The sequence below is a fragment of the Olea europaea genome, chromosome 17 (genome assembly GCF_002742605.1).
Source record: "Olea europaea var. sylvestris chromosome 17, O_europaea_v1, whole genome shotgun sequence".
Taxonomy (NCBI): domain Eukaryota; kingdom Viridiplantae; phylum Streptophyta; class Magnoliopsida; order Lamiales; family Oleaceae; genus Olea; species Olea europaea.
The window spans coordinates 13,886,863-13,909,485 of NC_036253.1; the positions used below are offsets into that span (position 1 = coordinate 13,886,863).

At 35.7% G+C, this 22,623-nt stretch overlaps 4 protein-coding genes across 4 annotated transcripts; all 4 read right to left on the reverse strand.

The window, feature by feature from the left end:
- Positions 1-1,800: 1,800 nt before the first annotated feature.
- LOC111412998 lies at positions 1,801-4,216 on the reverse strand. The gene is made up of 5 exons (XM_023043877.1): positions 3,702-4,216; positions 3,364-3,467; positions 3,169-3,263; positions 2,933-3,072; positions 1,801-2,733 (listed from the first exon to the last, which is right to left on the reverse strand). The coding sequence occupies exons 1-5, from the start codon at positions 3,838-3,840 to the stop codon at positions 1,931-1,933; spliced, it is 1,281 nt and encodes a 426-aa protein (XP_022899645.1). The 5' UTR covers positions 3,841-4,216; the 3' UTR covers positions 1,801-1,930.
- A 3,346-nt stretch (positions 4,217-7,562) lies between these two features.
- On the reverse strand, positions 7,563-9,235 carry LOC111365827 (probable serine/threonine-protein kinase PBL7). Its single transcript, XM_022986344.1, has 6 exons — positions 9,084-9,235; positions 8,626-9,003; positions 8,394-8,536; positions 8,078-8,296; positions 7,853-8,002; positions 7,563-7,749 (listed from the first exon to the last, which is right to left on the reverse strand). Exons 1-6 carry the CDS (start codon positions 9,205-9,207, stop codon positions 7,657-7,659), a joined length of 1,107 nt encoding a protein of 368 aa, XP_022842112.1. The 5' UTR covers positions 9,208-9,235; the 3' UTR covers positions 7,563-7,656.
- A 191-nt stretch (positions 9,236-9,426) lies between these two features.
- On the reverse strand, positions 9,427-10,522 carry LOC111365653. Its single transcript, XM_022986193.1, has 3 exons — positions 10,342-10,522; positions 9,678-9,817; positions 9,427-9,537 (listed from the first exon to the last, which is right to left on the reverse strand). Exons 1-3 carry the CDS (start codon positions 10,520-10,522, stop codon positions 9,427-9,429), a joined length of 432 nt encoding a protein of 143 aa, XP_022841961.1.
- Positions 10,523-12,473: 1,951 nt separating this feature from the next.
- On the reverse strand, positions 12,474-21,900 carry LOC111412999 (transcription elongation factor SPT6 homolog). The gene is made up of 17 exons (XM_023043878.1): positions 21,643-21,900; positions 21,433-21,528; positions 20,887-21,016; positions 20,702-20,780; positions 20,442-20,595; positions 20,230-20,362; positions 19,898-20,159; positions 19,609-19,812; positions 19,394-19,519; positions 18,905-19,291; positions 18,717-18,827; positions 17,846-18,625; positions 17,510-17,651; positions 16,258-17,432; positions 15,523-15,732; positions 13,910-14,390; positions 12,474-12,968 (listed from the first exon to the last, which is right to left on the reverse strand). The coding sequence occupies exons 1-17, from the start codon at positions 21,674-21,676 to the stop codon at positions 12,637-12,639; spliced, it is 4,836 nt and encodes a 1,611-aa protein (XP_022899646.1). The 5' UTR covers positions 21,677-21,900; the 3' UTR covers positions 12,474-12,636.
- Between the last annotated feature and the right edge of the window lie 723 nt (positions 21,901-22,623).

Genomic DNA, 22,623 nt, shown 5'->3' on the forward strand with positions numbered 1-22,623 from the left:
GTTAAGGTGTAATGTTTTGTGGTTAAGAGGGGACAAACTCCGTTACCATTATATTTTGGAAAATAGAATGATGATATGCCTCGTTAGGTTATAACTTCAGTTTAAGTGACGCTTGATGATAGGTTGAATGAAATGTGAAATTAAATAACTTATTTAATTCGACTTATCATTTAATTTCACATTTACGTCATTTAAATTTCAACTTTAATTCTAGTGGGACTAAATAACATTGTTATGAAAAATAAGGTCAATTAGCTAGAAAAATTAAAAATAATAGAAAAGAGACCGCGTCGTTTATAATACCTAAACATGGTACGACCAGTCTTGTATTTGGGCCTAGGGGCCCATGGGCCTTAATTGGGTGGCAGATCGACAATCTATGCCTCTTTTTATGTAACCATAAGTTATCCAATAATGCCGTGTGGGTCCTCAAGAATCTTTTCCTAAAGAACTTGGTCCTATATTGCAGTTCTAGCTTTCGAGTTCACCCTCATTTTTGTATAGATCACTTTTTTCTACATCTAGCACTGCGTGGGCTCCAATAAAATGTATTTTAGGAAAAAAAAAATATATATAAAATATATTTTAGAATAAATTTTTTTTTCAAGAATGTGTAGTTGAAAATGAAGAAAATATTTTTAGTTCACTTGTAATATTATTTTATTTAAGAATGCCTGGTTAAAAAAAGAGAGAAAAATGCATTTCGGATATAATGAATCCCAAACATGAGCCATATAATATTTGTTTGAGCTGTGCAACACAATATTTTTGTCACATAAGCATGCTTTTGTGAGTGCTTGCGTGTTATAAATCAAAGGGTTTATCGCAAGACTCAAATAGTTGGACGTGAAGCGAGTTTAGTTGACATCAGTAAATTTGCTCGAAGACGACCTACTTTATACATGTTGAGCTCATATCAAGGAAGGCGAGATTCACATTATGTCTACCCATATGGTCTAAGAACATTCAGTTCCTGTTTGGTTTTGCTAAAAGCCAATTTTTAGTAAATTTTGATTAAAAAGTTGATGGCATGAATGGTCTTAACTAGAAGTGCATCATTTGACACGATTTAAAAAAAAAAAAAAAAAATCTCCATTACTCATTATAACATAATATAATTTATCCCCCATTTCGCTTTCATTATTTTAAATTTTAATGAAAGAAATAGTAATTTTTTGGAGAATGAATGATTAAAAAAATTGTATGATTAAAATTAGAAGCGAGAAAAAACAAAAAAATAATTTAAAGAGAGCCCAACGGTGGCTTAGTCATTTCAAAAGTTGATCGTGTGTCTATCGCGACTGAAGTATGAATTAATAATTTATTACTCAGGTAAATTCTCATTGAATTGATATCATCAAAATAATTTTGACTAACAGAAAAAGAGGGAAGAAAAAATTGGATGAGATAAGTTGATATGATTGAGGATTGGATTGTGGAGTGTAAAGCCAAAACTTTTTCTAGAAGACAAAGGAAGAGCGACGCCACTCGTGACGTCACCTTGACAGAGACATGACGTGACAATGACGAAACTGCAAAATTATTATTTTATGCTTACACCGAAAGCTTTTGTTGTGAATCCCAATACGCGGACAGTCTTGTAGCTCAAGGCACTTCAGCTTAGCTGTCGGCTCGGGTAACAATTTGTTGCATTATGGGGCTTCCGTTACGTTGTAACGGCGTTAACAAAGTATATATAATTTAATTGTTAGTACATCATCATAATTAATCGAAGTTAAGATATGTAGGATTTGTTGATAATGAAAGATAACACACTTATTTGAAGGGAAAAATGTAAAATTTAATCGTTCATTTTTTATTCGATGAAACTAGAAGCTCGTTCGACAAGTAAATGTAAACCATTTAAATTATAAATAAACAGAAACAAGTGCTGAATTAATGTGATTTCGTGGTGGATAAATCTCTCATTTCAACAATTCTCTTCTGTTTTCCAATCCTGATCAAGATCTTCGTCGGTTGATATCTTGTCCTCATCCTCATCAGATGAGTATAAGAAGCTGAGGTCGTAATCAGGTCGTGCTGCAGTGATCGACTCAATCATGGCATCAGCCCCTTGATGGTACAACTCTTCCCTCAAAGCTCTATACTCCTTTGTTTCCTTAAAGTTTTCTATAGCCTCAGTAGCTTCTTTTTTTGCCTTCTCAGTTTCCTCCTCCGGGGCCGTAATCTTAGCCTTTAGCTTAACAATTCTAGCATCACGTCTTTTCAGCCTAGTCTGCATTTTGGATTTTAAATTCTTCAGAATACTCAGTTTATCCTCCATCTCACCAACCTTTTCTTGCAGCTTCGCATTCTCATCAATTAAGCCTTCAGTTTTGCCCAAAAGCTTAGAAGTCCTGTTGTTGTCTTCAATGGTATAAACCAATGCCTTCACCATGTAGCTAAGGGCTCCATTCCTGACCTGACTGTCTTCCAACCCCTGCAACTTCTCGGAGTGTTTCTGAACCCAAAACTTCCCGACAATGCCAATAACTTCAGATATAGGATAGGGAAGCATCCCGAGGGGTGTGTCTGAGGCCTCTAGGTCATCATCAAAGGCCGGTTGGTTGACATTGCTCGGCGAGGAGATACTGGGAAACACCCCTTTTAAAGGACCGAAATGATGTGACTTTCGTGGAGGTAGAACGCTTGAACTTGAGCCAGAATCCCTTCTAGCACGAATCTTCTCTGAGGGATCATCAGCAAGTGGTGGGATTTTGGGGTGACCTTTTCCTGCAATGACAAATGCGAGCGAAGATGACGTGAAGTCATCAAGCCTCTTATGCCCTGGGCAACACAAGTGTCTACAAGTAAATAGTTTCTATGGGGGCGTAGACCTCCCAGAAATGAGGCATAACCAAAGGTTCTATACGTGCTCAGGCTAAACGATACCTCAGAGTCTAAAAGGCAATAAGGGTGTATAGTCGATTACCTCTATCAGCCATTGTTGATGATAACTGAGGTCCAGACGAAACGAGTTCTGCTAGCTTATCGAGCAATAGTCTCTCTACGAGGGATTTATGACTGGAGTTTTCTTGATTTTGCTCTTCTGCTTGCATGATTGAGAAACTCCTGCAACACATTTATCAACGTATATAAACATTAGGGATGTGCTAAGATTGGCAAATAATGATTCAAATATATTTCAGGATGAAAATAGCAGAATACCATGGAAGGTGCACGCGTGTTGCCCCGAATTTCTTAGCATATTCGACTGCAACTTCATTGAGCGAACCCGCCTCAACTGCTACATTAAATTCCACCTATATGCATACACCAATCCATAAAACTTGATAATTTAGTCACAAATTCTGAAATGTTGGGAGTAGTGGGGTATTTGCAAGAAACACTGTCATTGATAACCTGTTGCACTTGAGCTAGTATCTTAATCTCAGCAATATCTGAACAGTTTGAATATTCATCTAGCTTCTCTTTAATGTCTTTGTTTTTCTTATTGTCGTCTTCGGCTGAATCAACGAGGGAAATCCGATAACCATGGAATTTTTGTAACCAAAAAAAAAAAAAAAAAAACGTGTCACACACAATAGTAACAGAAAGTCAACTACGTAGCTTGGAACTGAGGGAGTTCGGACCTCAACATTTTGATACCTCTATGTTGACGTATATTCTTCTTTTTTGTGAAGATTTATTTGCAGTCAATAAATTAATATAACCTTTTACTTTTTCACGGTGAAGAGTACCTGATGTCTTCTGTATAATTGCAAGAACAGTGATTTTGTCATTAGGGCTAAGTGACTTTAGGGTTTTTCTGATGGATTCGAAATCGAGTAGTCCCGAAGCATGTTGAACCATCAGAACCTTCTTAGTGTCTCTAGGCATTGTTTTTCGTTGGACGAAATGAATCTCACCTTCAAAAATGAAAAAAATAAAATCTACAATGTTTCAACGTGGATTCTGCACATCAGATGAAAAGAAGATACTATTTCTAAGGCAAAGTTAACGAAGACATGATAATCCGAAACAGGTGGATTCTGAAGAAAAAATTGTTACCAGAAACTGCAAATGTAGCAACAAAAAAATAAGTTTTGTTCTCAAAAGAGATGAGGCCGGCAAGAATCTTTTATCACTCATTAGCATGAATTGAACAGTTTAAACACAAGCATAATCATAGATAAGAAAATCAAGAAATTTATGAAAGATAAACTGGGACGAAACCTGCAACGAATAGAACTAAAGAATATGAAATTATAATCCAGAGAAGTACCTGAGAGGGCTGCAATTGTGAGAGTAGCCTCACTTAAGTCAACATATATAAGCCCATGTTTTGGCTCCATTTTATTTAAAATACATTTTCTCTCACTTTTTAATCACGTATTTTTAAATAAAATAATATTGCACGTAAACTCAAAATTTTTCCTTTTTCTCATATTACACATTCTCAAAAGAAAATAATAATAATAATAATAAATCACAATTTGAAAATATATTTTCCCTAAAAAATACAATAGATAGCCCAAACGGGGGCTTGTATTTTTGTTAATTTCTAGGCTGTACATATTTTTTGACGACATTGATTTCTTCTAAAAGAATTTGGAAATTTGTAACTTGGGACATTTATTTTTATCTTGGTGGTGATTATAACTAAGAAAAATTCCTAGATATAAGTGAAGAGATTGGTTACTTGATGTGATTAGTTGAAGACAAAAATGAAATGAATTATCAATCTTTTCTTGCTGCCTAAAAAATATCTTTTGGGATGAATTTCTTGGATTCTTTCGTCATTTTCAATGGAGCCTTCTAATTGGAATTCTCGATTTTATCCATCATGTATTTCATAAATTTGTTTGAAATCAACATTGCAACGAATTTAACTTCTTAAAATGAATAAAAAAAATGTTTTCCGAAAATAACTCTTTTAGGAAAAACGCTAATGTTTTGTGACATGTTCTGCAAAATATTAGTCATTGAAATAGTACCATGATTAATAGAAAATAAAAGAAAGATCGTTGAACTCTTAAATCACGATGGCAACTTCTTTAATTGCCATGGAAAATAAGATCAAGTAATACCAGGTTCACTTTTACAGAAACATTTATTCGTCGTAATGATTAAGGGTGGATGACAAAAAATAGAGAAGCAAAGCAACAAAAGTGAGACGTTGAAATGTTTATTGAGCGTGTACAATGTCTCGTGCTAATGCATCTAATCAATGTTTATAGTGTAAAGCATTAGTTTTGCTGCCTCTCTGACATATGCGAAATAGTTAATTTGCTCAAGTTTTGAAATTAGGGTTGAACAAAACTTTTGAAACGAATCGAATCTAACTGAACATGATTAAGAACCGAATAGGGATTTAGTGCCCTGCCCTGCCCCGAGTAACATTAGTAGATCCGAAACGCGACGTGCACCGATGATAACTACAAACTAAAAGTTGGACCCACGATCAATGATACTAAAGTATGCAACTTATTATGACTTATTTGTAATGAAATTTTGGAACTATCTCCCCTGTGATTTGGACTAACCAACCTCTAATCAAAAGTGCAACAAATCCCGACAACGATTAACATAGAAATTATAAACCATGATTCCTTTGAATAACCACAATAACACAACATGATAGAGATAAGCCAAATTCTCAGACTTTTTTCTTTTTTCTTTTTTTAATGAAAATAACATAAGTTGTACATATGTATGCCCAATATAGAGTGAGCCCATCCACCTATCTACAAGTGATGCAAAAGTGGTATCTAAATATGAACATGTGTCCCCACAGAATGACTACATGCTCTATGCGATGAGTTGTACTAGATAACTCTATAGTGTGGCTTTGACTCGCAAAATCAAAGGATCAACACTAAAAGCTGCCTAGAATTTCGACTATTACTTGATAAGAAAAATCGTGAAAAATTCTATGAATTGATAGATCGGTGAGTGATGAAGTTCGAAAATAATTATATTTCTCTCATTTATACATACTTATCAATAATCAAGTTTATATCACTTAACTGTTCATATATTAATATCATATAATAATAATAATAATAATAATAATAATAATAATAATAATAATAATAATAATAATAATAATAATAATAATAATAATAATAATAAGTATGTGAACCATACTCGTAATACTGAAAAATATCGTCTCATGGTCATGATATAATCATCAATATAAACTCGAAATACTTTCATTTTCATTGGGGTCCTTGGTACACTTAATATGTATCGGATAAAGCTCTACGCAATATTAATATCAATAATCAAATGGTCAATATAATATCAACACGATCGAGTGGATCATCTTCCTGTGATCACTAGAGGTACATCTTCTAACTACCCTAAACAAGTAATCCACACACAATCTTTATAATTCCACATATTTCATGGTGAAGAAATATTTTATAATAATTATGTAGTTGAAATAAGTCACATAATCTCATGTAACATAATAGTATAATCAATTATCAACATTTGAAAAAATTTAAGTTTTTCCACTCATAAAACTATGTATGTGAAATCAACTTGGTTGGTAAGCTTTCTCGATGTGTGTATCGCCGTCGAAATATGATATAATATCTAAATTAACCTTATAAAGTAACTTTAATAATTAAATAGACGATACTAAAAATTAATCTTTCCATATTTAAGCAACTTCCCAACTTTCTTTAATTAACTAAGCTAATTTTTCTTTCCTTTAACTTAATACATAACTTAATTTTTTCCCTTTAACTTAATTACATAGCTTTGTTATCAATAGTTCTTCTTTGATAAAATTGAATTTGAACTAATAATTCAATAATCCTAAAATTTAATAAATAGGCGATACTAAAATTTAATCTTTCTATATTTAAGCAACTTCCCAACTTTCTTTAATTAAATAAGCTAATTTTTCTTTCCTTTAACTTAATACAAAGCTTAATTTTTTCCCTTTAACTTAATTACATAGCTTGTTATCAATAGTTCTTCTTTGATAAAATTGAATTTGAACTAATAATTCAATAATCCTAAGATTTAATATAACTTTTCAATAAGTAAATTCAAACTTAATACTATAAACCACTTATTACTAAATCATGTCGGCAACCTTTCCTCTTATTTTTTTATTTTATTTTCTTCTTCTTCCCCCCTCTCGTGTAAAATGGATTTGTATTCCAATGGAAAATTGAATGGATTTGGGTAAACATGCCCTTGTTTAATATCAATTATTTTTAAAATACATTTTTCTCTATTCTTTTCGATTACATATTTTTTATTGAAATTATATTACATACAAATTCAAAATTTTTTCTTATTTTTGCATTAATTTACTAGTTAAAAATACATTATTATTAGTAAAAATGGAGCTCTAGCGTGCCTAATTTGTCAATTCCACCGCTTGACTTTTTCATTTTTAATTTTTTAAGTAGTTTTTTTCTTCTTCTTTTTTTTTTAAATGGATGACATATTTGACTCAACTTCTAGGTTTGACCCAATTAGTTAATTAAGGTATTACATTAAGAGTTTTAGAATCACCACACAAAAGTAAGGCTGAACATGATCCAGTTTAATCAAAATTTTCAAATATGTTCAGTCTTATGTAAAAGAATAATTACATGATTGCCATATCTGAATAGCAGTTTCGAACAAAAAAAGTCAGTACAACATAATCAATGTTCGAAAACTACTTATAGCCAGCCGGTTTACATTCGACTACCTAACCTTCGCAGCCATTAGTTCAGATTCAGTAAGAGAGAAGTCTTCAGCACCACAATGGTTAACTATGCATGCCAGGTCCTTCACCAGCTGTAGTAAGTTCATCCAAGAAAATAATCATCAAGTAAAATGCAAAATTTTCAGAAAGTGAATAAGCATTCTTCTCTTGAGTTCGCTTGAAGTGAGATATCACCTTATTTATCGAAGGTCGACTATTGGGATCCCAGCTAAGACATTTATCAGCAACACGAACAATCCAATATAGCTGGAAAAGATCAACACTGTCCTGTACTACAGGGTCAATCAATTCCATGTACTTCTTCTGTCTCAGAGATGATCTTGCCTGCCAAGAATTGAAATGAGATCACTCTATGATTTTGAATAATTGTCTTCAAATTAAGAATGTAAAAGTTATTACCCATCTCAAGAAGCTTTGGCCATCTGTATCTTCAACTGTCTTTCGACCAGTGATCAGTTCAAGAAGAACAACCCCAAAGGAATACACATCTGCTTTGCTCAAGTCTAATCCAGTTCCTTCATATTCTGGTGGCAAGTAGTCAAATGTCTTTAGCACCGGGGTTTCAGAAGATTGATACGTGTCTTCATATTGATTTCTAGCAAGCCCGAAATACGACAGCTGAGTCATGTGACAAAAATTCCAGCATAAGAGACATTGATTTTTCATGAAAAGCAATTTAATACGATCCAAAATCCGATTGCCAAATTAAATTTACCCGTGGTTGGTAATCATGTGTAATGAGTATGTTACGTGCCCTCACACTTCCATAAATCTGTTTTCCATGCAAATATTCCAAACCTTTAGCTGCCCCTTCGGCTATGTTCATTCTTCTGTCCCATGTCAATTCCCTGCTTTTGTCTGCATAAACAAGTACTAGATTAACGTGTTCGTTCTTTAAAAGCTTAAGCTTTTAATGAAGACCTGAGGTGGTTCGGTGGTGCCTTTACCTGATAGATGTTTGCTCAGAGATCCATTGCAGATAAATTCATAGATTAGCAACCTATGCGTTCCTTTTGAAAATGATCCTAAGAGCATGGCCACATTATCGTGTCTGAATTTCCCAAGGGTCTGAACCTCTGCCTTAAAATCCTTCTCTTTAATGGTTTTCAAATGGTATTCTCTTATCATAATTTGTTGCAGATCATTAAGTTGCCCTCTAAAGATTTTCTTTCCCCTAACAGATAACAAATTTTCCTTGGAAAAGCCATTTGTCGCCAAATGCAACTCAGCATATGTGAATTCTCTTGTTTGTCCTCCAATCCTTGTCCTTCTGTTCATGCACACTGAACAGGCAGAATTTTCAAATATCTCTTCTCGTTGTTTGCCTGCACATCGAAATGAGTGAACTTTCTGTTTATCAATTCTCTGAAGCATATATGACAGTATATGGACCTTATTCACTTACAAGATTCTGACTTGAAATGTCTGCCTGAGGACAATACACTAACTTCAGCAGCCTCAACTCCTCTCACGGTCTCCACACTACTATCTCTTTTCATCCTATACATTGAACAAGATAGGTTGTCCATGAAATATTTCTTATTTTTCTTGAGGTTCCTGTGGGAATCAAGTTGGAAGAGACCAAGTATGAGTTGGATCTGAAACAAAGAGCTAGAAGCAAATCGCAAGTAAATTGATCAAACTTTTGGCAGGAATTAAAAATTTAAATTTCTTGATCATATTATTGGTGATGATGATTAATATGGATTGGCTTTATCATACACTTCTTCTGTACCATCTACAGAGGCTCAAACTACAGTATACCTTGGAAGGATCACGTGTGTAGCCCCATAGCTCTTGGCATAATCCACGGCAACCTCTTTTAGCGACCCTGCCTCAACTGCTATCTCGAATCCAACCTACATATACATTAATAAATGAAAACTTAGCCAGATGAGGAAATCTCCGACCTGTGAATGGGGATATTTGATTAACAAGTAGTAGATGGAACACTACAATTTCCTATGCGCATGCTTGAAAAATTATATACACTGATGACCTTTTGTATTTCAGCCTGCCTCCAAATCCTTGCAATATGTGAACATCTTGAATATTCATCCATCATCTGTTGTACTTGCTGTTCGATGTCTTCCTTTTTCTTATTAATCGTTACACTCGATTGTAACCTGCTTTTGAGTCCTAGAGAAAACCATGAACATATTCGAAAACAGCATCAGTAAACAAAATCAACGAAAAATTTACTGCAACTTTGCAACAATGATCGCTCGCACACAAATGCATCAGAAGAGATTTAAAAATGACGCATCATGATTATCTCTGTTGCACAAACACTTTAACCAGGGTAGCGTGTCTGTATTCGAGATGTGTCATACCTGACACTCCTTGAACATTCTACCATGATCATTTTTCTTTTTTTATTAGAAATATATATGCTTATCTCAAAGTTATTAGTGAATAATAAATATGCACTTATATTTAAAAGATTTCAACAAGAAAAATTAATACCAAGTACAAAATCTTATACTACATAAATGAAGAAATATACAGAATTTAATCAACATGTTGACGATGTTCCATATCAGTACTTTTTTGAAAAAACGCGTGTCGACGTATCTGACATGTATCATGTCCGTGTCGATGCATCATAGATGATTATAATCATACGCCCATGACTTATTTGCGACAAATCCAAGAGTTCATACCAAGTCCACAACGCAAAGGATAAAATCTGTGGGCGGTCCTGAATGCCGGTATAATTCCAAGAAGCTTGACTTTGGCTCCAGGAGTAAGTGACAAGCTGCGGAGGGCTTCTCTGATGGAAACTGCACATAGTTCTTTCGATGCATCTTGTATAATTAGCACCTTCTGATTACTTGTAGACATTGTTTACAACTGGATAATGAATTGCACCTTCAAAAACAAAAGATTCATGATTCAACGGCGATTTTGCACATGAAATCAAAATAACTTTAAAATAATAAGAATTCTGTCATATTCCATGCGTCTTTCTTTTTTATTTTCCAGTTGATTTAGCAATGAACCGAACGTAGTGTCTAAAAGAATCCACATAGCCGACTCTATATGTATCAGAAAAAGGGCTAAAAGAAATTCAACTTGTTGCGAAAAGAAGAGATATTTGTCTGCGTAAAAGCATTGTTTCTATCAAACAGCAAAACCCCCTTTTTTGGCCAAAAACAGCTACAAATGTGGATCTTAGCAAGCAGAAAAGCTAATATAAAAGAATTAGGCAGTCCAAAAACCTCTATAATGTTTATTTTATATACATAACCATAGCTAAACACATACTCGAGTTCTACTGAAAAAATTTCAAAGGGACAAAATGCAATCAAAAGAGCTAAACGTTACTTGAAACTGAAACTCAGAATGTACCTTCCAATTTTGAAAGAGTTGGGTTTTGAATATTGAGGAACCCTCAAGCTTGTTAGGACAAATATTTTGAGAGTTCTATGGAGTTCTTTTGTTGATTTCTACGTTGTCCATCAATCTTTCCGAAATTTGTTTCAAATTTTGGAAGTTTGCAATATGGGACAAGTCCATAACTTTGGCTAGTGATTATGACTAAGAAAAATTACCTTGACAAGTGAAAGCATTGGTAAGTTGATATGGTTTCAACTGTAATTTCTATGCCCGAGTGTTGTTTGGTCCTATTTCTTCATGCTTAGCTTCAAGTTGAATTTTCTCTTGTATCCGAGACAAATGCCCTCAAAAGTTTGTATTTTCTTGTGAAGGCAATTATATTTTTTTGCTACCTAGTAAATGTCTTGAGCGATGGTTTCTTGTATTCTTTTTTGTCCTTTTTGATGGAGCCCTCATTTAGTAATGGATGCAGAAAAACGTATGCAACTACTAATTTCAAGAAGCTATGAATGAACAAGAAATTGACCGCAAGGGAATTCAGAATTCTTATCCAAGTTCTAGTTGTCATCGAGTTGATTAACATTCCAACTAATGGACAATGTATCCTAATCTAAGCACATCTACCTTCAAAATTAATTACTAGCATCAAGAATTTCATACCTCTGTTTGTTGTTCTTGATAGTCGATTTTGTTTATTATTATTATTTTTTTTTTGTTAATTAATCCTGTTGATAGAATCCCGATGGCTGATCATTTCGTTGGGGGATTATAGAAGAGAAGGAGTGATGAAATAAATTGTTTATTGAATTGTTAAAAGAGATTACAACGGTAGATGAAATGATGAAATGAAAACAGCAATTGAAAAAACAAATCCAAGGCTTTCGAGAGGCCCGGTCTCTCCCCATATTTTCCCTGAATGCCTCTCCCAAATCACCCCCTCGATGTATTTATAAACAACCTATCTCTCCCAATTCTCCAAAATACCCTGGCCCTAACTGAATATATTCCAACAGAACGAGCTTCTCAATTGTTCTAGGTCTATCAACGTTCTCCTGTCTACTAAATTTTGCCTTTTGCTGAAAAAGAAACATGACACCAGTACATACTCATACTAGGAGTTAGGACATGTTCGCTACTCATACTAGACAACTATATTAAGTTCTTGCTTAGTACCCATTTTCTAAAACTCATTCAACCGCACATTTCATGACATCCACAATTTGTATCAACTTTTGTCAAAAGCTATTTAAGGTCTAAATAAGAGAAACGTGAAACAAAATTTAACTTTTGTTCTTCCCCATCCACGCCTTCAATGTTTGTCTTCCTCAAAATTTTCCTCAATTATGAATAGTGCTTTCAAACATACCATTGGCATGAGTCGACGTCAAAATATTGAGAGCTTAAGTAGGCTACTCCGCGAGCATGATATCGTTACAGTAATATAAACGATACGAGCGACCAAAAAACTATCATAGTGCATTGAAATAATTAAAGAAGTGGGTGTTGCATACAAAGCAATGGAAAATATAACACAGTCTAAACAATGGAATTACAAAATTAATTAGCTCAGCCACCAGCAATTCAAAGCTTAAATCCATAGATATACTTGGGCATCACATTCACCAGCCGCCGGAACTCTTTTTGCTGCCACCCCATCCAGAATTTCCACCACCTGTCTCCGCAGCATCATCTGAAGCGCTGCCACCCCAGCTACCAGGGAAAGCTTCCCGACCTGGTGAATTCTGAACTTTTGCTCCAGGAAAACTACCCCATCCACCAGCATCATCACCATCCTTAGAACCCCACTTTTGTGAGCCACGGTCTGTATCCTGCCTCTCGTTGCCTCTGCCACCTCGACCACGCCCACGTCCACGTCCGCGCCCACCATATGGTCTGGGTGCTCCACTTGGATGCCCGTCCTGGTCGCCACCATTTCTATAATCACCTCTACCTATAACCAAACAAATATAGATGGATTAAAACATAGGAGGACAAAATTAGTGATAAATCAGTTCAACAAAACAAAGATAATTCTTGGAAAAACTGAAACAACTGTAGGCACCATTTCAAATTTTATAAACCACAACTCTAGCACTCTCTCTCAACCTCTCCACCACAAGACCTCCAACCCCATCCCTTAAACACTCCTGCCTTCTCGGCCACTCCCCAATTCACAAAACACAGGCCTTCAGCCTCTGTTGCAACTTGCAATCAAAACCCACCTCAAGCCAGTCATCTGGACACATTTCAACCTGAAATCTATAGGTTCCTTCCAACTATAAATTCCTCAGAGGTTATCAATCTAGCTAGAGATGAAAAAAAGGAAATGTATAATTCATAAGTTCAAAAGAATAAATAAGAAAAATCAATCACTTTCAAACATGACTTTAGGAGAAACTAGTATATAAGGTCCCGTGTGACAAGGAGTTAGATTTGTAACAAATCATTGCAGCAGTAAAGTTGTAAGATGATACTCCCTTTACCTATAACTATCCAAAACCACATCCCCCTCTTATGTGTCGAGAATTGGTGGTCAGGTTTTCTAGTGGGACTCAATTAACCTCTTCAATTAACTGTGCAGAATGTGGAGTTGGGAAAGAAGGGAATCATATGAAAACCCATCAAGTTTACCAGTCTTGTCCACATCAAGGATCGACTACATATTAAGCTACAAGGCAAAGTATGCTAAGAGTTTTACCAGCACCAAAGCATTAACAAAGTCTAGTAATAGTAGTTGTAAGTCAGCATAATATAACATATCAGGCAGGATGACACAAGTCACACAACTAATCACTTAAGGACCTGTGAAAAGGAAATGACCTTACAGTAATTTACATTGAAAATCATTTAGGCATAGCGCCGCAGGCATGAAGTGAAGTTCTTCTAGCTTACCTGTTCTAGAACCCGGAGTTCTATCTCTGTCTGAAGACTGGCTTCCTCTCCGTCCACCATCATTGCCTGAACCACTCCACCCACTGCCAAACCCTGATGAGTCCCCGGTTGCAGGACTTCTCATTGGCACCATAGCAGCAACTGATCGAATTGATGGTGACTCATGTGGATCATCTATGTGTCTCTGAAAATATGCCACAAGACGATCAATGTCCTCAAACATCCTTTTTCGGAACTTAAATCCCTTTGGATACAGACCTATGTACTCATGATGTGGATTTGAACTACGTATATAAGTCAGTATGAATGTGCCAGGATGTTCATGGGATATCCCAAAGCAATACACGATCCTCATTGGGTACTCAGATTTCTCAATCCTTAGGAGCTCATCAACTTCTGCTTTATTTCCCTTCTTGAACTTGCGATAGTTTAGCATTGCCTTCAAATGGGATACCAATGGATCCACATAACGATCCATTACCTGAATCAAGAAAGACAAACCATGCTGAAGATTCTACACATCTCAGGATTTAATGATGGTGACAAAAGTATATTTCTAATAAGCAGATTAAGTGGAGAAAACGAACATGTTCAAGAAGTAATCAATTAATGAGTAAAAACATATGAAGGTGAAAGATAATATCAAACAAGTGGAAAAAAGAAAGTTATAGACCAAGCACTACCCAGATCCTCTATTCCAACCTAGGTACTTCACCAAACTAAAACTTGATAAATGCAATATACAAAGAAGGAAGACGTCATTTTCTTTCCATGCTTCAGAAATACAGCAAAAATGATTGAAATTATGTTGACAGAAGTAGATTTCTGACAAGTACACCGAGAAAACAAAATCTGATCTGAAAGAAGCATTCAATATACAATTGAACATGTAAAGACAAGAAAGATATTATCGAAAAAAAATAAAAATTAAAGGTCTTAAAACAAAGCATTAGCCAGATCATTCATTGTCTAATTATTTTCGCCAAACTAGAAAAATACATCAAAGAGAGATAAGGAAATGTTAGCTTTCTTTCCATGCTTCTGCAATATGGATATAATGAGCTGCATGAGGCTACTTGTACATTAGGGCTTACATACACATGAGGTGTCAAAAAGAGAGTGGAAAATTTCATTTATTTTTTTAAAATTTTTTTTTTGACCCAATCATCTCACCCTATCATGTGTACGTGTTTGTAAACATATTATGCCCTTGTTTGAGCCACATTATTTTCATAAAAATGTATTTTTGAATAGTGTATCGATGGGAAATGTGTAGTTAAAAAATAAAAAAAAAGTTTTGGATTTGCGTGTAATATTATTTTATTGAAGAATGTGTCGTTAAAATGATGTCAAATCATTGTTTAAAAATGTATTTCTTGAAAGAATGTGGCTCAAACAAAAACTATGAACATATATTACAACCGTAATCAGCTATAAGGATTAAAAAATATGCTAATACTTGTACATAGACATGGCAGAAGGATCAAAATAAATATTTCCGAAGCATGGAAATAATCTTGCAGTTGGTAGCATTCTGGCATATCTTCTAATTAATACTGGCTAAATTACCCGAAGACCTCACAATTCTGTAATACAAAACTTGAGATGCTTACCTCATCTAAATCCTCAAACGTATCCTCTCCAATTTTCAGCGTCTTCCCTATTCGAAGCAAGCTTGTGATATCCTTGTGTTCCTTTCCGCCCTCAACAATGTCCTTGTGAGCATAAACATCATTATAAATTTTAAGAGTTAAAGTCAAAAATGAAGGTCCCCGAGAACTAGGACGGACAACACTTTCGCCAGGCTCCTTGTCAGACAGTAACTGTACACAAAGGAGGAAAAAGAAGAAACTTAATTAGGACATAATTATGCAAACGAAAATCCAAAGGTGTAGCTTACCACAATTTTCACACTGCATCTTACCCAAAATAACTATAATAGCCAAAATTTTCACACTGCATCGTACATAAAATCACAGGCAGAAATATTATAGACTTTTAGGTTAAAGATGTAGCTGCATAAAGTGGGGGAGTGTACCCTACATACACTTTCATGAGGGGATCAATTAAATGTGAGCAGTCACTTTCTACTAAAAAAATGTACCTAAAATAAGCCAACTTAACAAATGAAACATATACCCAAGAAGATAAAGATGAAACTTCAGACATCCCCTATCTGATGCATACATGTTAGCCAGTATTATGCATATGTTACTTGTACACATCACATTATCAAATAGTCCAGCAAATACAACTCTACTACAAAATATGCCAACACGTATATGCATGCATATGCAGCACATGGAAAAGGTAATTTCATGATAGATTTAATGGTGTTAACAACAGACCTCCATTGCTTCATTGGCCGTAATATTTTGAAAACGAGGATGAACAATCATCCTGGGCTTAAAATGCTTCTTAGCAAGCTCCTTCTCTTTACGAGCTTTCTCCTGCTGACTCTCTAAGCCGCTGCGCTCTTCATGATAGTAGGGATCCATGTTTCGATGATTCTGGAAGCGGCTGCTTCTCATATCACTCTCTTTACATGTTAAAAACACCTGATATCGATTTTTCTGAATTGATTTGATTCTGCAACTTAAAATATCGCCTTCACGCAACTTATCAGTCAGCTCATTAATATCCTTCCAATCATCAGTGTAGTCTTCCTTATTGAGCAAGCCTGTCAATCCAGATTCAAGGACACAAGTGGCTTTTTGTGCTTGAACCCTGCGAACTGTTGCTTGCACAATTTTTCCTTCAGACAATGTTTCTTCTGTTTCCCCAGAAATCATGTAAAATTCATCATCTTGAGTTGGTTCTACATATGGTCTGCGCCAATCTTGAAAGCCTTCCATCAACTCCAATCTTATATCATTAAGGGTTTCTTTTTTGTTCAGGCGGTTCTTCTGTTCAGCATATTCGTGGACATCAACTGACCTCAATAAATTAGGCTTTTCTCTCACATGTTCAATGGCCATTTCAAGCACATCCTCATCATCATTTGCATCATCGTTGCCATCCTCCCTATAAATATCTTTGGCCAACTCTTGCGCAAGACCATAGGACTCTGGATGTATCCTTGTGTCATCTAACAGATCAATAAATTGACTACTGCTAGAAGTCAATCCACTGCGTCGGACTCGCAGGAATCCAACTGCATTAACAAACACCTTTTTACCGAGACCATGAGCTGTCAGTAGGTCTTTTCTAGTAAAAATTGCTCCTGCTCTTACCAAAGACCTCTGCAAAGATGCCGCCTTTCTAGGACCAAGCCCAGCAATGAACTGCAGAGGAGCAAACAACCATTCATGACTAGCAGCCAAATTGATATCAAGACCCACTTGGTTGGTTACATCAACCAAAACTTCTTCCACCATCCCATATTTCTCATCAGGAGTAAGAAAGCTCTCCAAAGGATTAAGTTTCCAGGATAATATCTCCCTTCCTGGTCCACATAATGTAGCAACCATTGCTAGTGGATTCTGAAGATTGCGCCCAAGAGCCACAGCTCGCCTGACAATACCTACACATGAAGAAGGACAAGATAAGTATTCTCGACAGTATTGCACAAATAACTCATAATTTCAGTAAAGAAAGAACCTGCTTGTCCAGGAAGCTGATCTGTTGAGATGCGGGAATTTTCATACAGATGCGGAAGAGACTCATCACCATATACAATGTTCAGATTATCCATCTCGTGACCAACATCTCTAGGATTATCCTCCACCATCTTGAAGATGATCTGATAATTGAGAAGGGGGTGAAATGGTCAAAAATCATCTAAACTTTGATTAGAAAAACTATCAATGATGGAATTTTCCCTTAACAGCAACATCACATGAATCCCATGGCATTAAGAGTTCCCAAAGGAAAATAATAGTTTCACTATCCAAGGTGACATTTATCAATGATGAGAAATAGTTAAATAACGAATACCTCATAAATATCCTCCTTCAGCCTTGTACAAGACAAATTCACAGCTCCAAGTACAACAACATGTGGTTGGTGGTCCATCATAAACTTCTGAACCCGCTGCTGATCATTTTTCTTACGTTGCTGATCATTAACATTTTGACCACGAAGGCTGAGGGATCCTGCATATAGAACATCCAAAACTTCTCCAGATGAATCCAACATCACAAAAGTTGTTGCTGGCTTTCCCGGGCCCCAACAACAAGCCATAACCCGGGGTGCAGCTTCCTCGTCAGAATTAGCATCATTTTCTTTTCGTTGATATGGTGAAACAGAAACTTTGTCCCACAAAAGCTTTCCATAATCCCAAAGCAACCAGTTTTTTGCTCTACTAGTCAATAGGGATCTTGCTTCCTTCTTCATTGAAGGTAAAAGAAAATTAGAAAACGCATCTTGAAGGATCAGTTTCCTCTGCTCATTCCACAGTTGAGCAGATTTACTCACACCATCACTCAGATAATAATCGTTAGAGTCACTTATTAACTTATCAAGGATAGGTTCTGGTAGCTTAATGGTAACTTTCAGAAGCTTCTCCTCTTCAGCCTTTTGAATTAGAAGCCACTGAGCATCCTCAAATCTAGTAAGTGGCTTGTCCCGCAACCACTTCACTCCAGCAAACTGGTGGAAAGAATCAATTACAACAGTTCCATCAGGTGTAGGGCTTGTTGACACCACAGCATTTTCCATAAAGATACTACGAACATGTTTGCGTACACATGGTTCACAGCTAATCTCAACAGCAGCCTGGTAGGTAAAGTTAAATATTAATAAGTATACCGAAGATCCTGTAAGAATCACCCAAATTATGGCAAATATCACAGATTTATCAGCATACCATGTGTCTAGCACCTCTAAGCACAGCCTGGGGAGTCTCAAACATCGCACAAGTGAAATTGGAAGCCATTTCTTCTGGTGTTTCCTTAGCATCCTCCAATTCATCCATTCTCTGCAAAAAAAATTTACAATCACTCTCAATCTCCCAGTTTAAGACAGGTACAATCAGAAGGAAAAACAAACATATACCATTTTTTCCAGAGATATCTGCAACCCGAACTGCTCAGAGCTATAGCCAAACTTGTTCGCAACCTCCCATAAGCCAGCCTTACTGCAAATGCTGTACTGTGATTTCCTCTTTGGCCTCTTGAACTGCCCTTCATCTGCACCAGCCTCACCCGCAGGGAAATGCAAGTTAAATTTTGAATCAACATCGTCAACCTCTCTTTCTGAATCAGCTGCCTTAAGTGACTTTGTAATTGACTCAAAAAGCTGCCTGTTCAAATTAAGCCGTGTCTCATCATATACTCTGCGTGACTCTTCCTCAAAGCGCTTGTTGTAGTATATCTCAAGGGCACTCTTCCGTTTCTGAAGAAGAAGCCACTTTTTATCCAAGTCCAGGATTGTCCAAAGAACCTACAGCACACCACTCCAAAACCATATCTAAGTAATCTTCTCAGGTACATAAGAAGTTCAACATTAAAAATCTAATGCGCAAATCAAATTTCTGATCTCTACCTTGTGCCACCTTAGTCTAGGTTTTTGGTTAGGATCATTTAGGCTCTCAATGTCAGTTTCTGGCTGATCTGGATCCTTTAATAGGCTCAAAATCTCCTCCTTCCGGTACATAGCAATAAAGGGAACCTAATGATAGAGCGGAATGAATTATTACTCAAACTGCAGAGTTCATCTGCACCTAACGAAGAAAACACCGGTTGGTAAAAGATACTTACATCTAACTTCTGTACATGCATTAATTCCAGAAATCTCGCAATGTCATCCTTGATTACTGATAGTTCATTCAGCTCCTCGGTGGTTGTGCCCCTCTTGTTAAACAGAGGCACAGCACCATAGACGAGCTGACTATATATCCAGTCTCTCTCCTCTGCTATACTCAACTCATCTGTAGGTGGAGGACCAGTACTTTCCTCGGAAATCTACAAAGAACAGGGGAAGCATCATAATCATGACAGCAGTATTGAAAACCAGGTAGATAAGTGTATTCTTCAAAATATAGAAAACCTGCATTCTTTCGGGGATGTCTATTTCCCGAATCCGGTCATCCTTTTCAGTCATATACTTTTCAGAGAGAATAACAGGTTCAAATTCATCTTCAAGCCTCCTTTCCTTCCATTCACCATAATCTTCATGCCTTCCCCTAATTGCTAAACTTCTCTTGCGAAGCTTCAGAAGGTCATCGACATCACCAAATATGTCATGCGCTTCCTGCAGAGCTGATGATGAGATCCCAGGGGTTTGCCTAGTCTTTTTGGGCCTCTTCCTTCTGCATTACGTATAGTTCAGAAAATAAATCATATAGCCATGTGTTGCAGACGTCCAAGATGATGATATACCTGACTGGAGCTCCATGTTCATCAACTTCTTCTTCATCAACAATGAAATCAGCCATTTCATCCTCTTCCCCAATGTCTGCATCCTCTTCTTCAAGCTGTTCATCCTCCTCAGCAATATCCTCGAGCGGTTGTCCTAGAGTATTTCAGACGTATCCAGATAAATTGTTAGCAAACAGAAAATACTAATGAAGGACAATTTGAATGAAATATACCATCATCATCACCAAACAAGCTGCGTTTAAGCTTCTCCTCTGCTGATCGTCCTCCTTTTCCACTTCCATCAAACTCCTCTTCATCAGAAAACCCAGAGGTGTCTTCCTCTGTATCCCTCCGAGCTTTTTTCAGTCGCTTAAACTTCTTGCTCTCCTAGTCAGTTTTAGCAAAATGCAAATAATTAAAATTTACAAATTTAACAGAACCACCAACTCTAAATTTCACAAAAACCACCAAAGAATGCACTCATAGAACATACAAGTTTTGGACGAGGAACAGAGATATTGCTTTCCTGAAGAAGCTCGTAGTCATCCTCGTCGAGCATATATTCTGACTCTCTATTATTGGTTCAATCAATGTTTATAAAGTCAGATTCATTCTTCAATTCTTTCACAGTAAACATAAATGAGAACAGAAAATATAAACAATATATGAATAAATAACCTTTTCTTCCTTTTCTTCTTCTTCTGCCTCTCCTCGCCACTGTCAGCTCTATCTTCTTCCTCCACTTCCTCTTCGTCCTCGACATCATCCACTATAAACCCATCTTTTTCATATTCATCCTGCCCTTCTTCTGCTCAGAAACACCACCATACAGAAAATTGTTCAACCAAAAAATAGCACAGAATAAAAGGCCGAGAACAGATGTTAAAAATAGCACAGAATAAAACTCGTCTAAATTAAACCCACCATAGTTTCAACTACAATGACAGTTAGTTCCTAAGAAAATATAATAGGAACACATAAAAAATCCAGAAATCAATAGAAAGTAGAAAACCTAAAAATTTGCAATTTTAATTGCGTGCAAGAGAAAGCCGCATAAATGACTTGATCCAAATTGCAATTTCAAGTTAAGATCAAAGCCTAATATGTAAATATAGGCCTACAACCACACATTCAACCAATAATAATAGTAATAATAATACTAAAACATTACACAAGTAAATATAAATTTTTCGAAAGAAAATGGCAAAATCACAGGGCCTGTACCATCTTCTTCATCTTCCTCATCATCGTCATCGCGGCCCTGGACTCGGTCTCCATCAGGTTCATTATCTCTCTCTTCTTCGTACACTTCAACCTCATCTGCTTTTACCAAAATACATATATTACACATAAATTTCCCAATTTCGAACAAAAAAATCGAAAATTTCTTCGATTTCCAACTCCGAAATACGAGTACTCGCCCAAAAATTTTACCTTCGTCGTCGGAGATCACCGTTTTTCCAGCCATTTCCGTAAACTGCTCAAAATGAACAACTTAGGGAGCAAAAAAAACCCTAGAAACACATATACAATTTATAAATATACACACTCAGCGTGTAAAATTTTTTGAGATGAAACCCTAAATTCAGATGGGTCTCTAACGCAGTATCTTTTGTCCGTTTTATTTATTTATTATTAGAACAGAAATTGCAAAAATGTGAATATTATGAAGGGTTTTGATTTGGTACAGACGTTATATCGCATCAAGTTTTACTCCTTGTGACATTTTGGCACATGATTCATTAGAATGAAGGGGATCCAGCAACCAGCCTTTCACAATGAGCTGCAAGTAAATTTAACTTTTTATTTTTAATCACTCATTTACAAAAAATATATAGATAATCAGAGTCGATCCCAGCCATGCTTTTAATTAAGAACAAAGTTGGGAAATTTTCAATCTACACATCCTTTTAACAACATTCTGAAAATTGCCTCAAAAATAAAATTACAAAAAGATAAATGGTCAAACATAATTAATCGAGAATAGACGGGTTACAATTATTATTATTTATTTTTTTTTGAAAGAAACAATTAAATCTTGAGTACTTATTGACTTAATTTAAACGATTTTCATTTCAAAATGTTTATGATATAATGAGACTAATTCTTAATTTTAACCCAACTAATCGATCTGATCTAATTTTCAAAATATTGTTTTTTAATGCCTAAACACAATACTTATAATTTAATGTCGAAACACAATACATTTTACTCAAATATAGTCCCTATCTCGTAACGTTTAAAATCTAGATTTTAATTTGAATTAAAATCAACAATTAATTTTACTCATATATTTCATGAGGCTCACAACTTTTCATTCACACATATCATCCACTTTTTGTCAAAATTTACTAAAAATCTAATTTTAATGCTCACAAATAGGAGCATGATGTTTCTTTTTTCAAGCACAATATG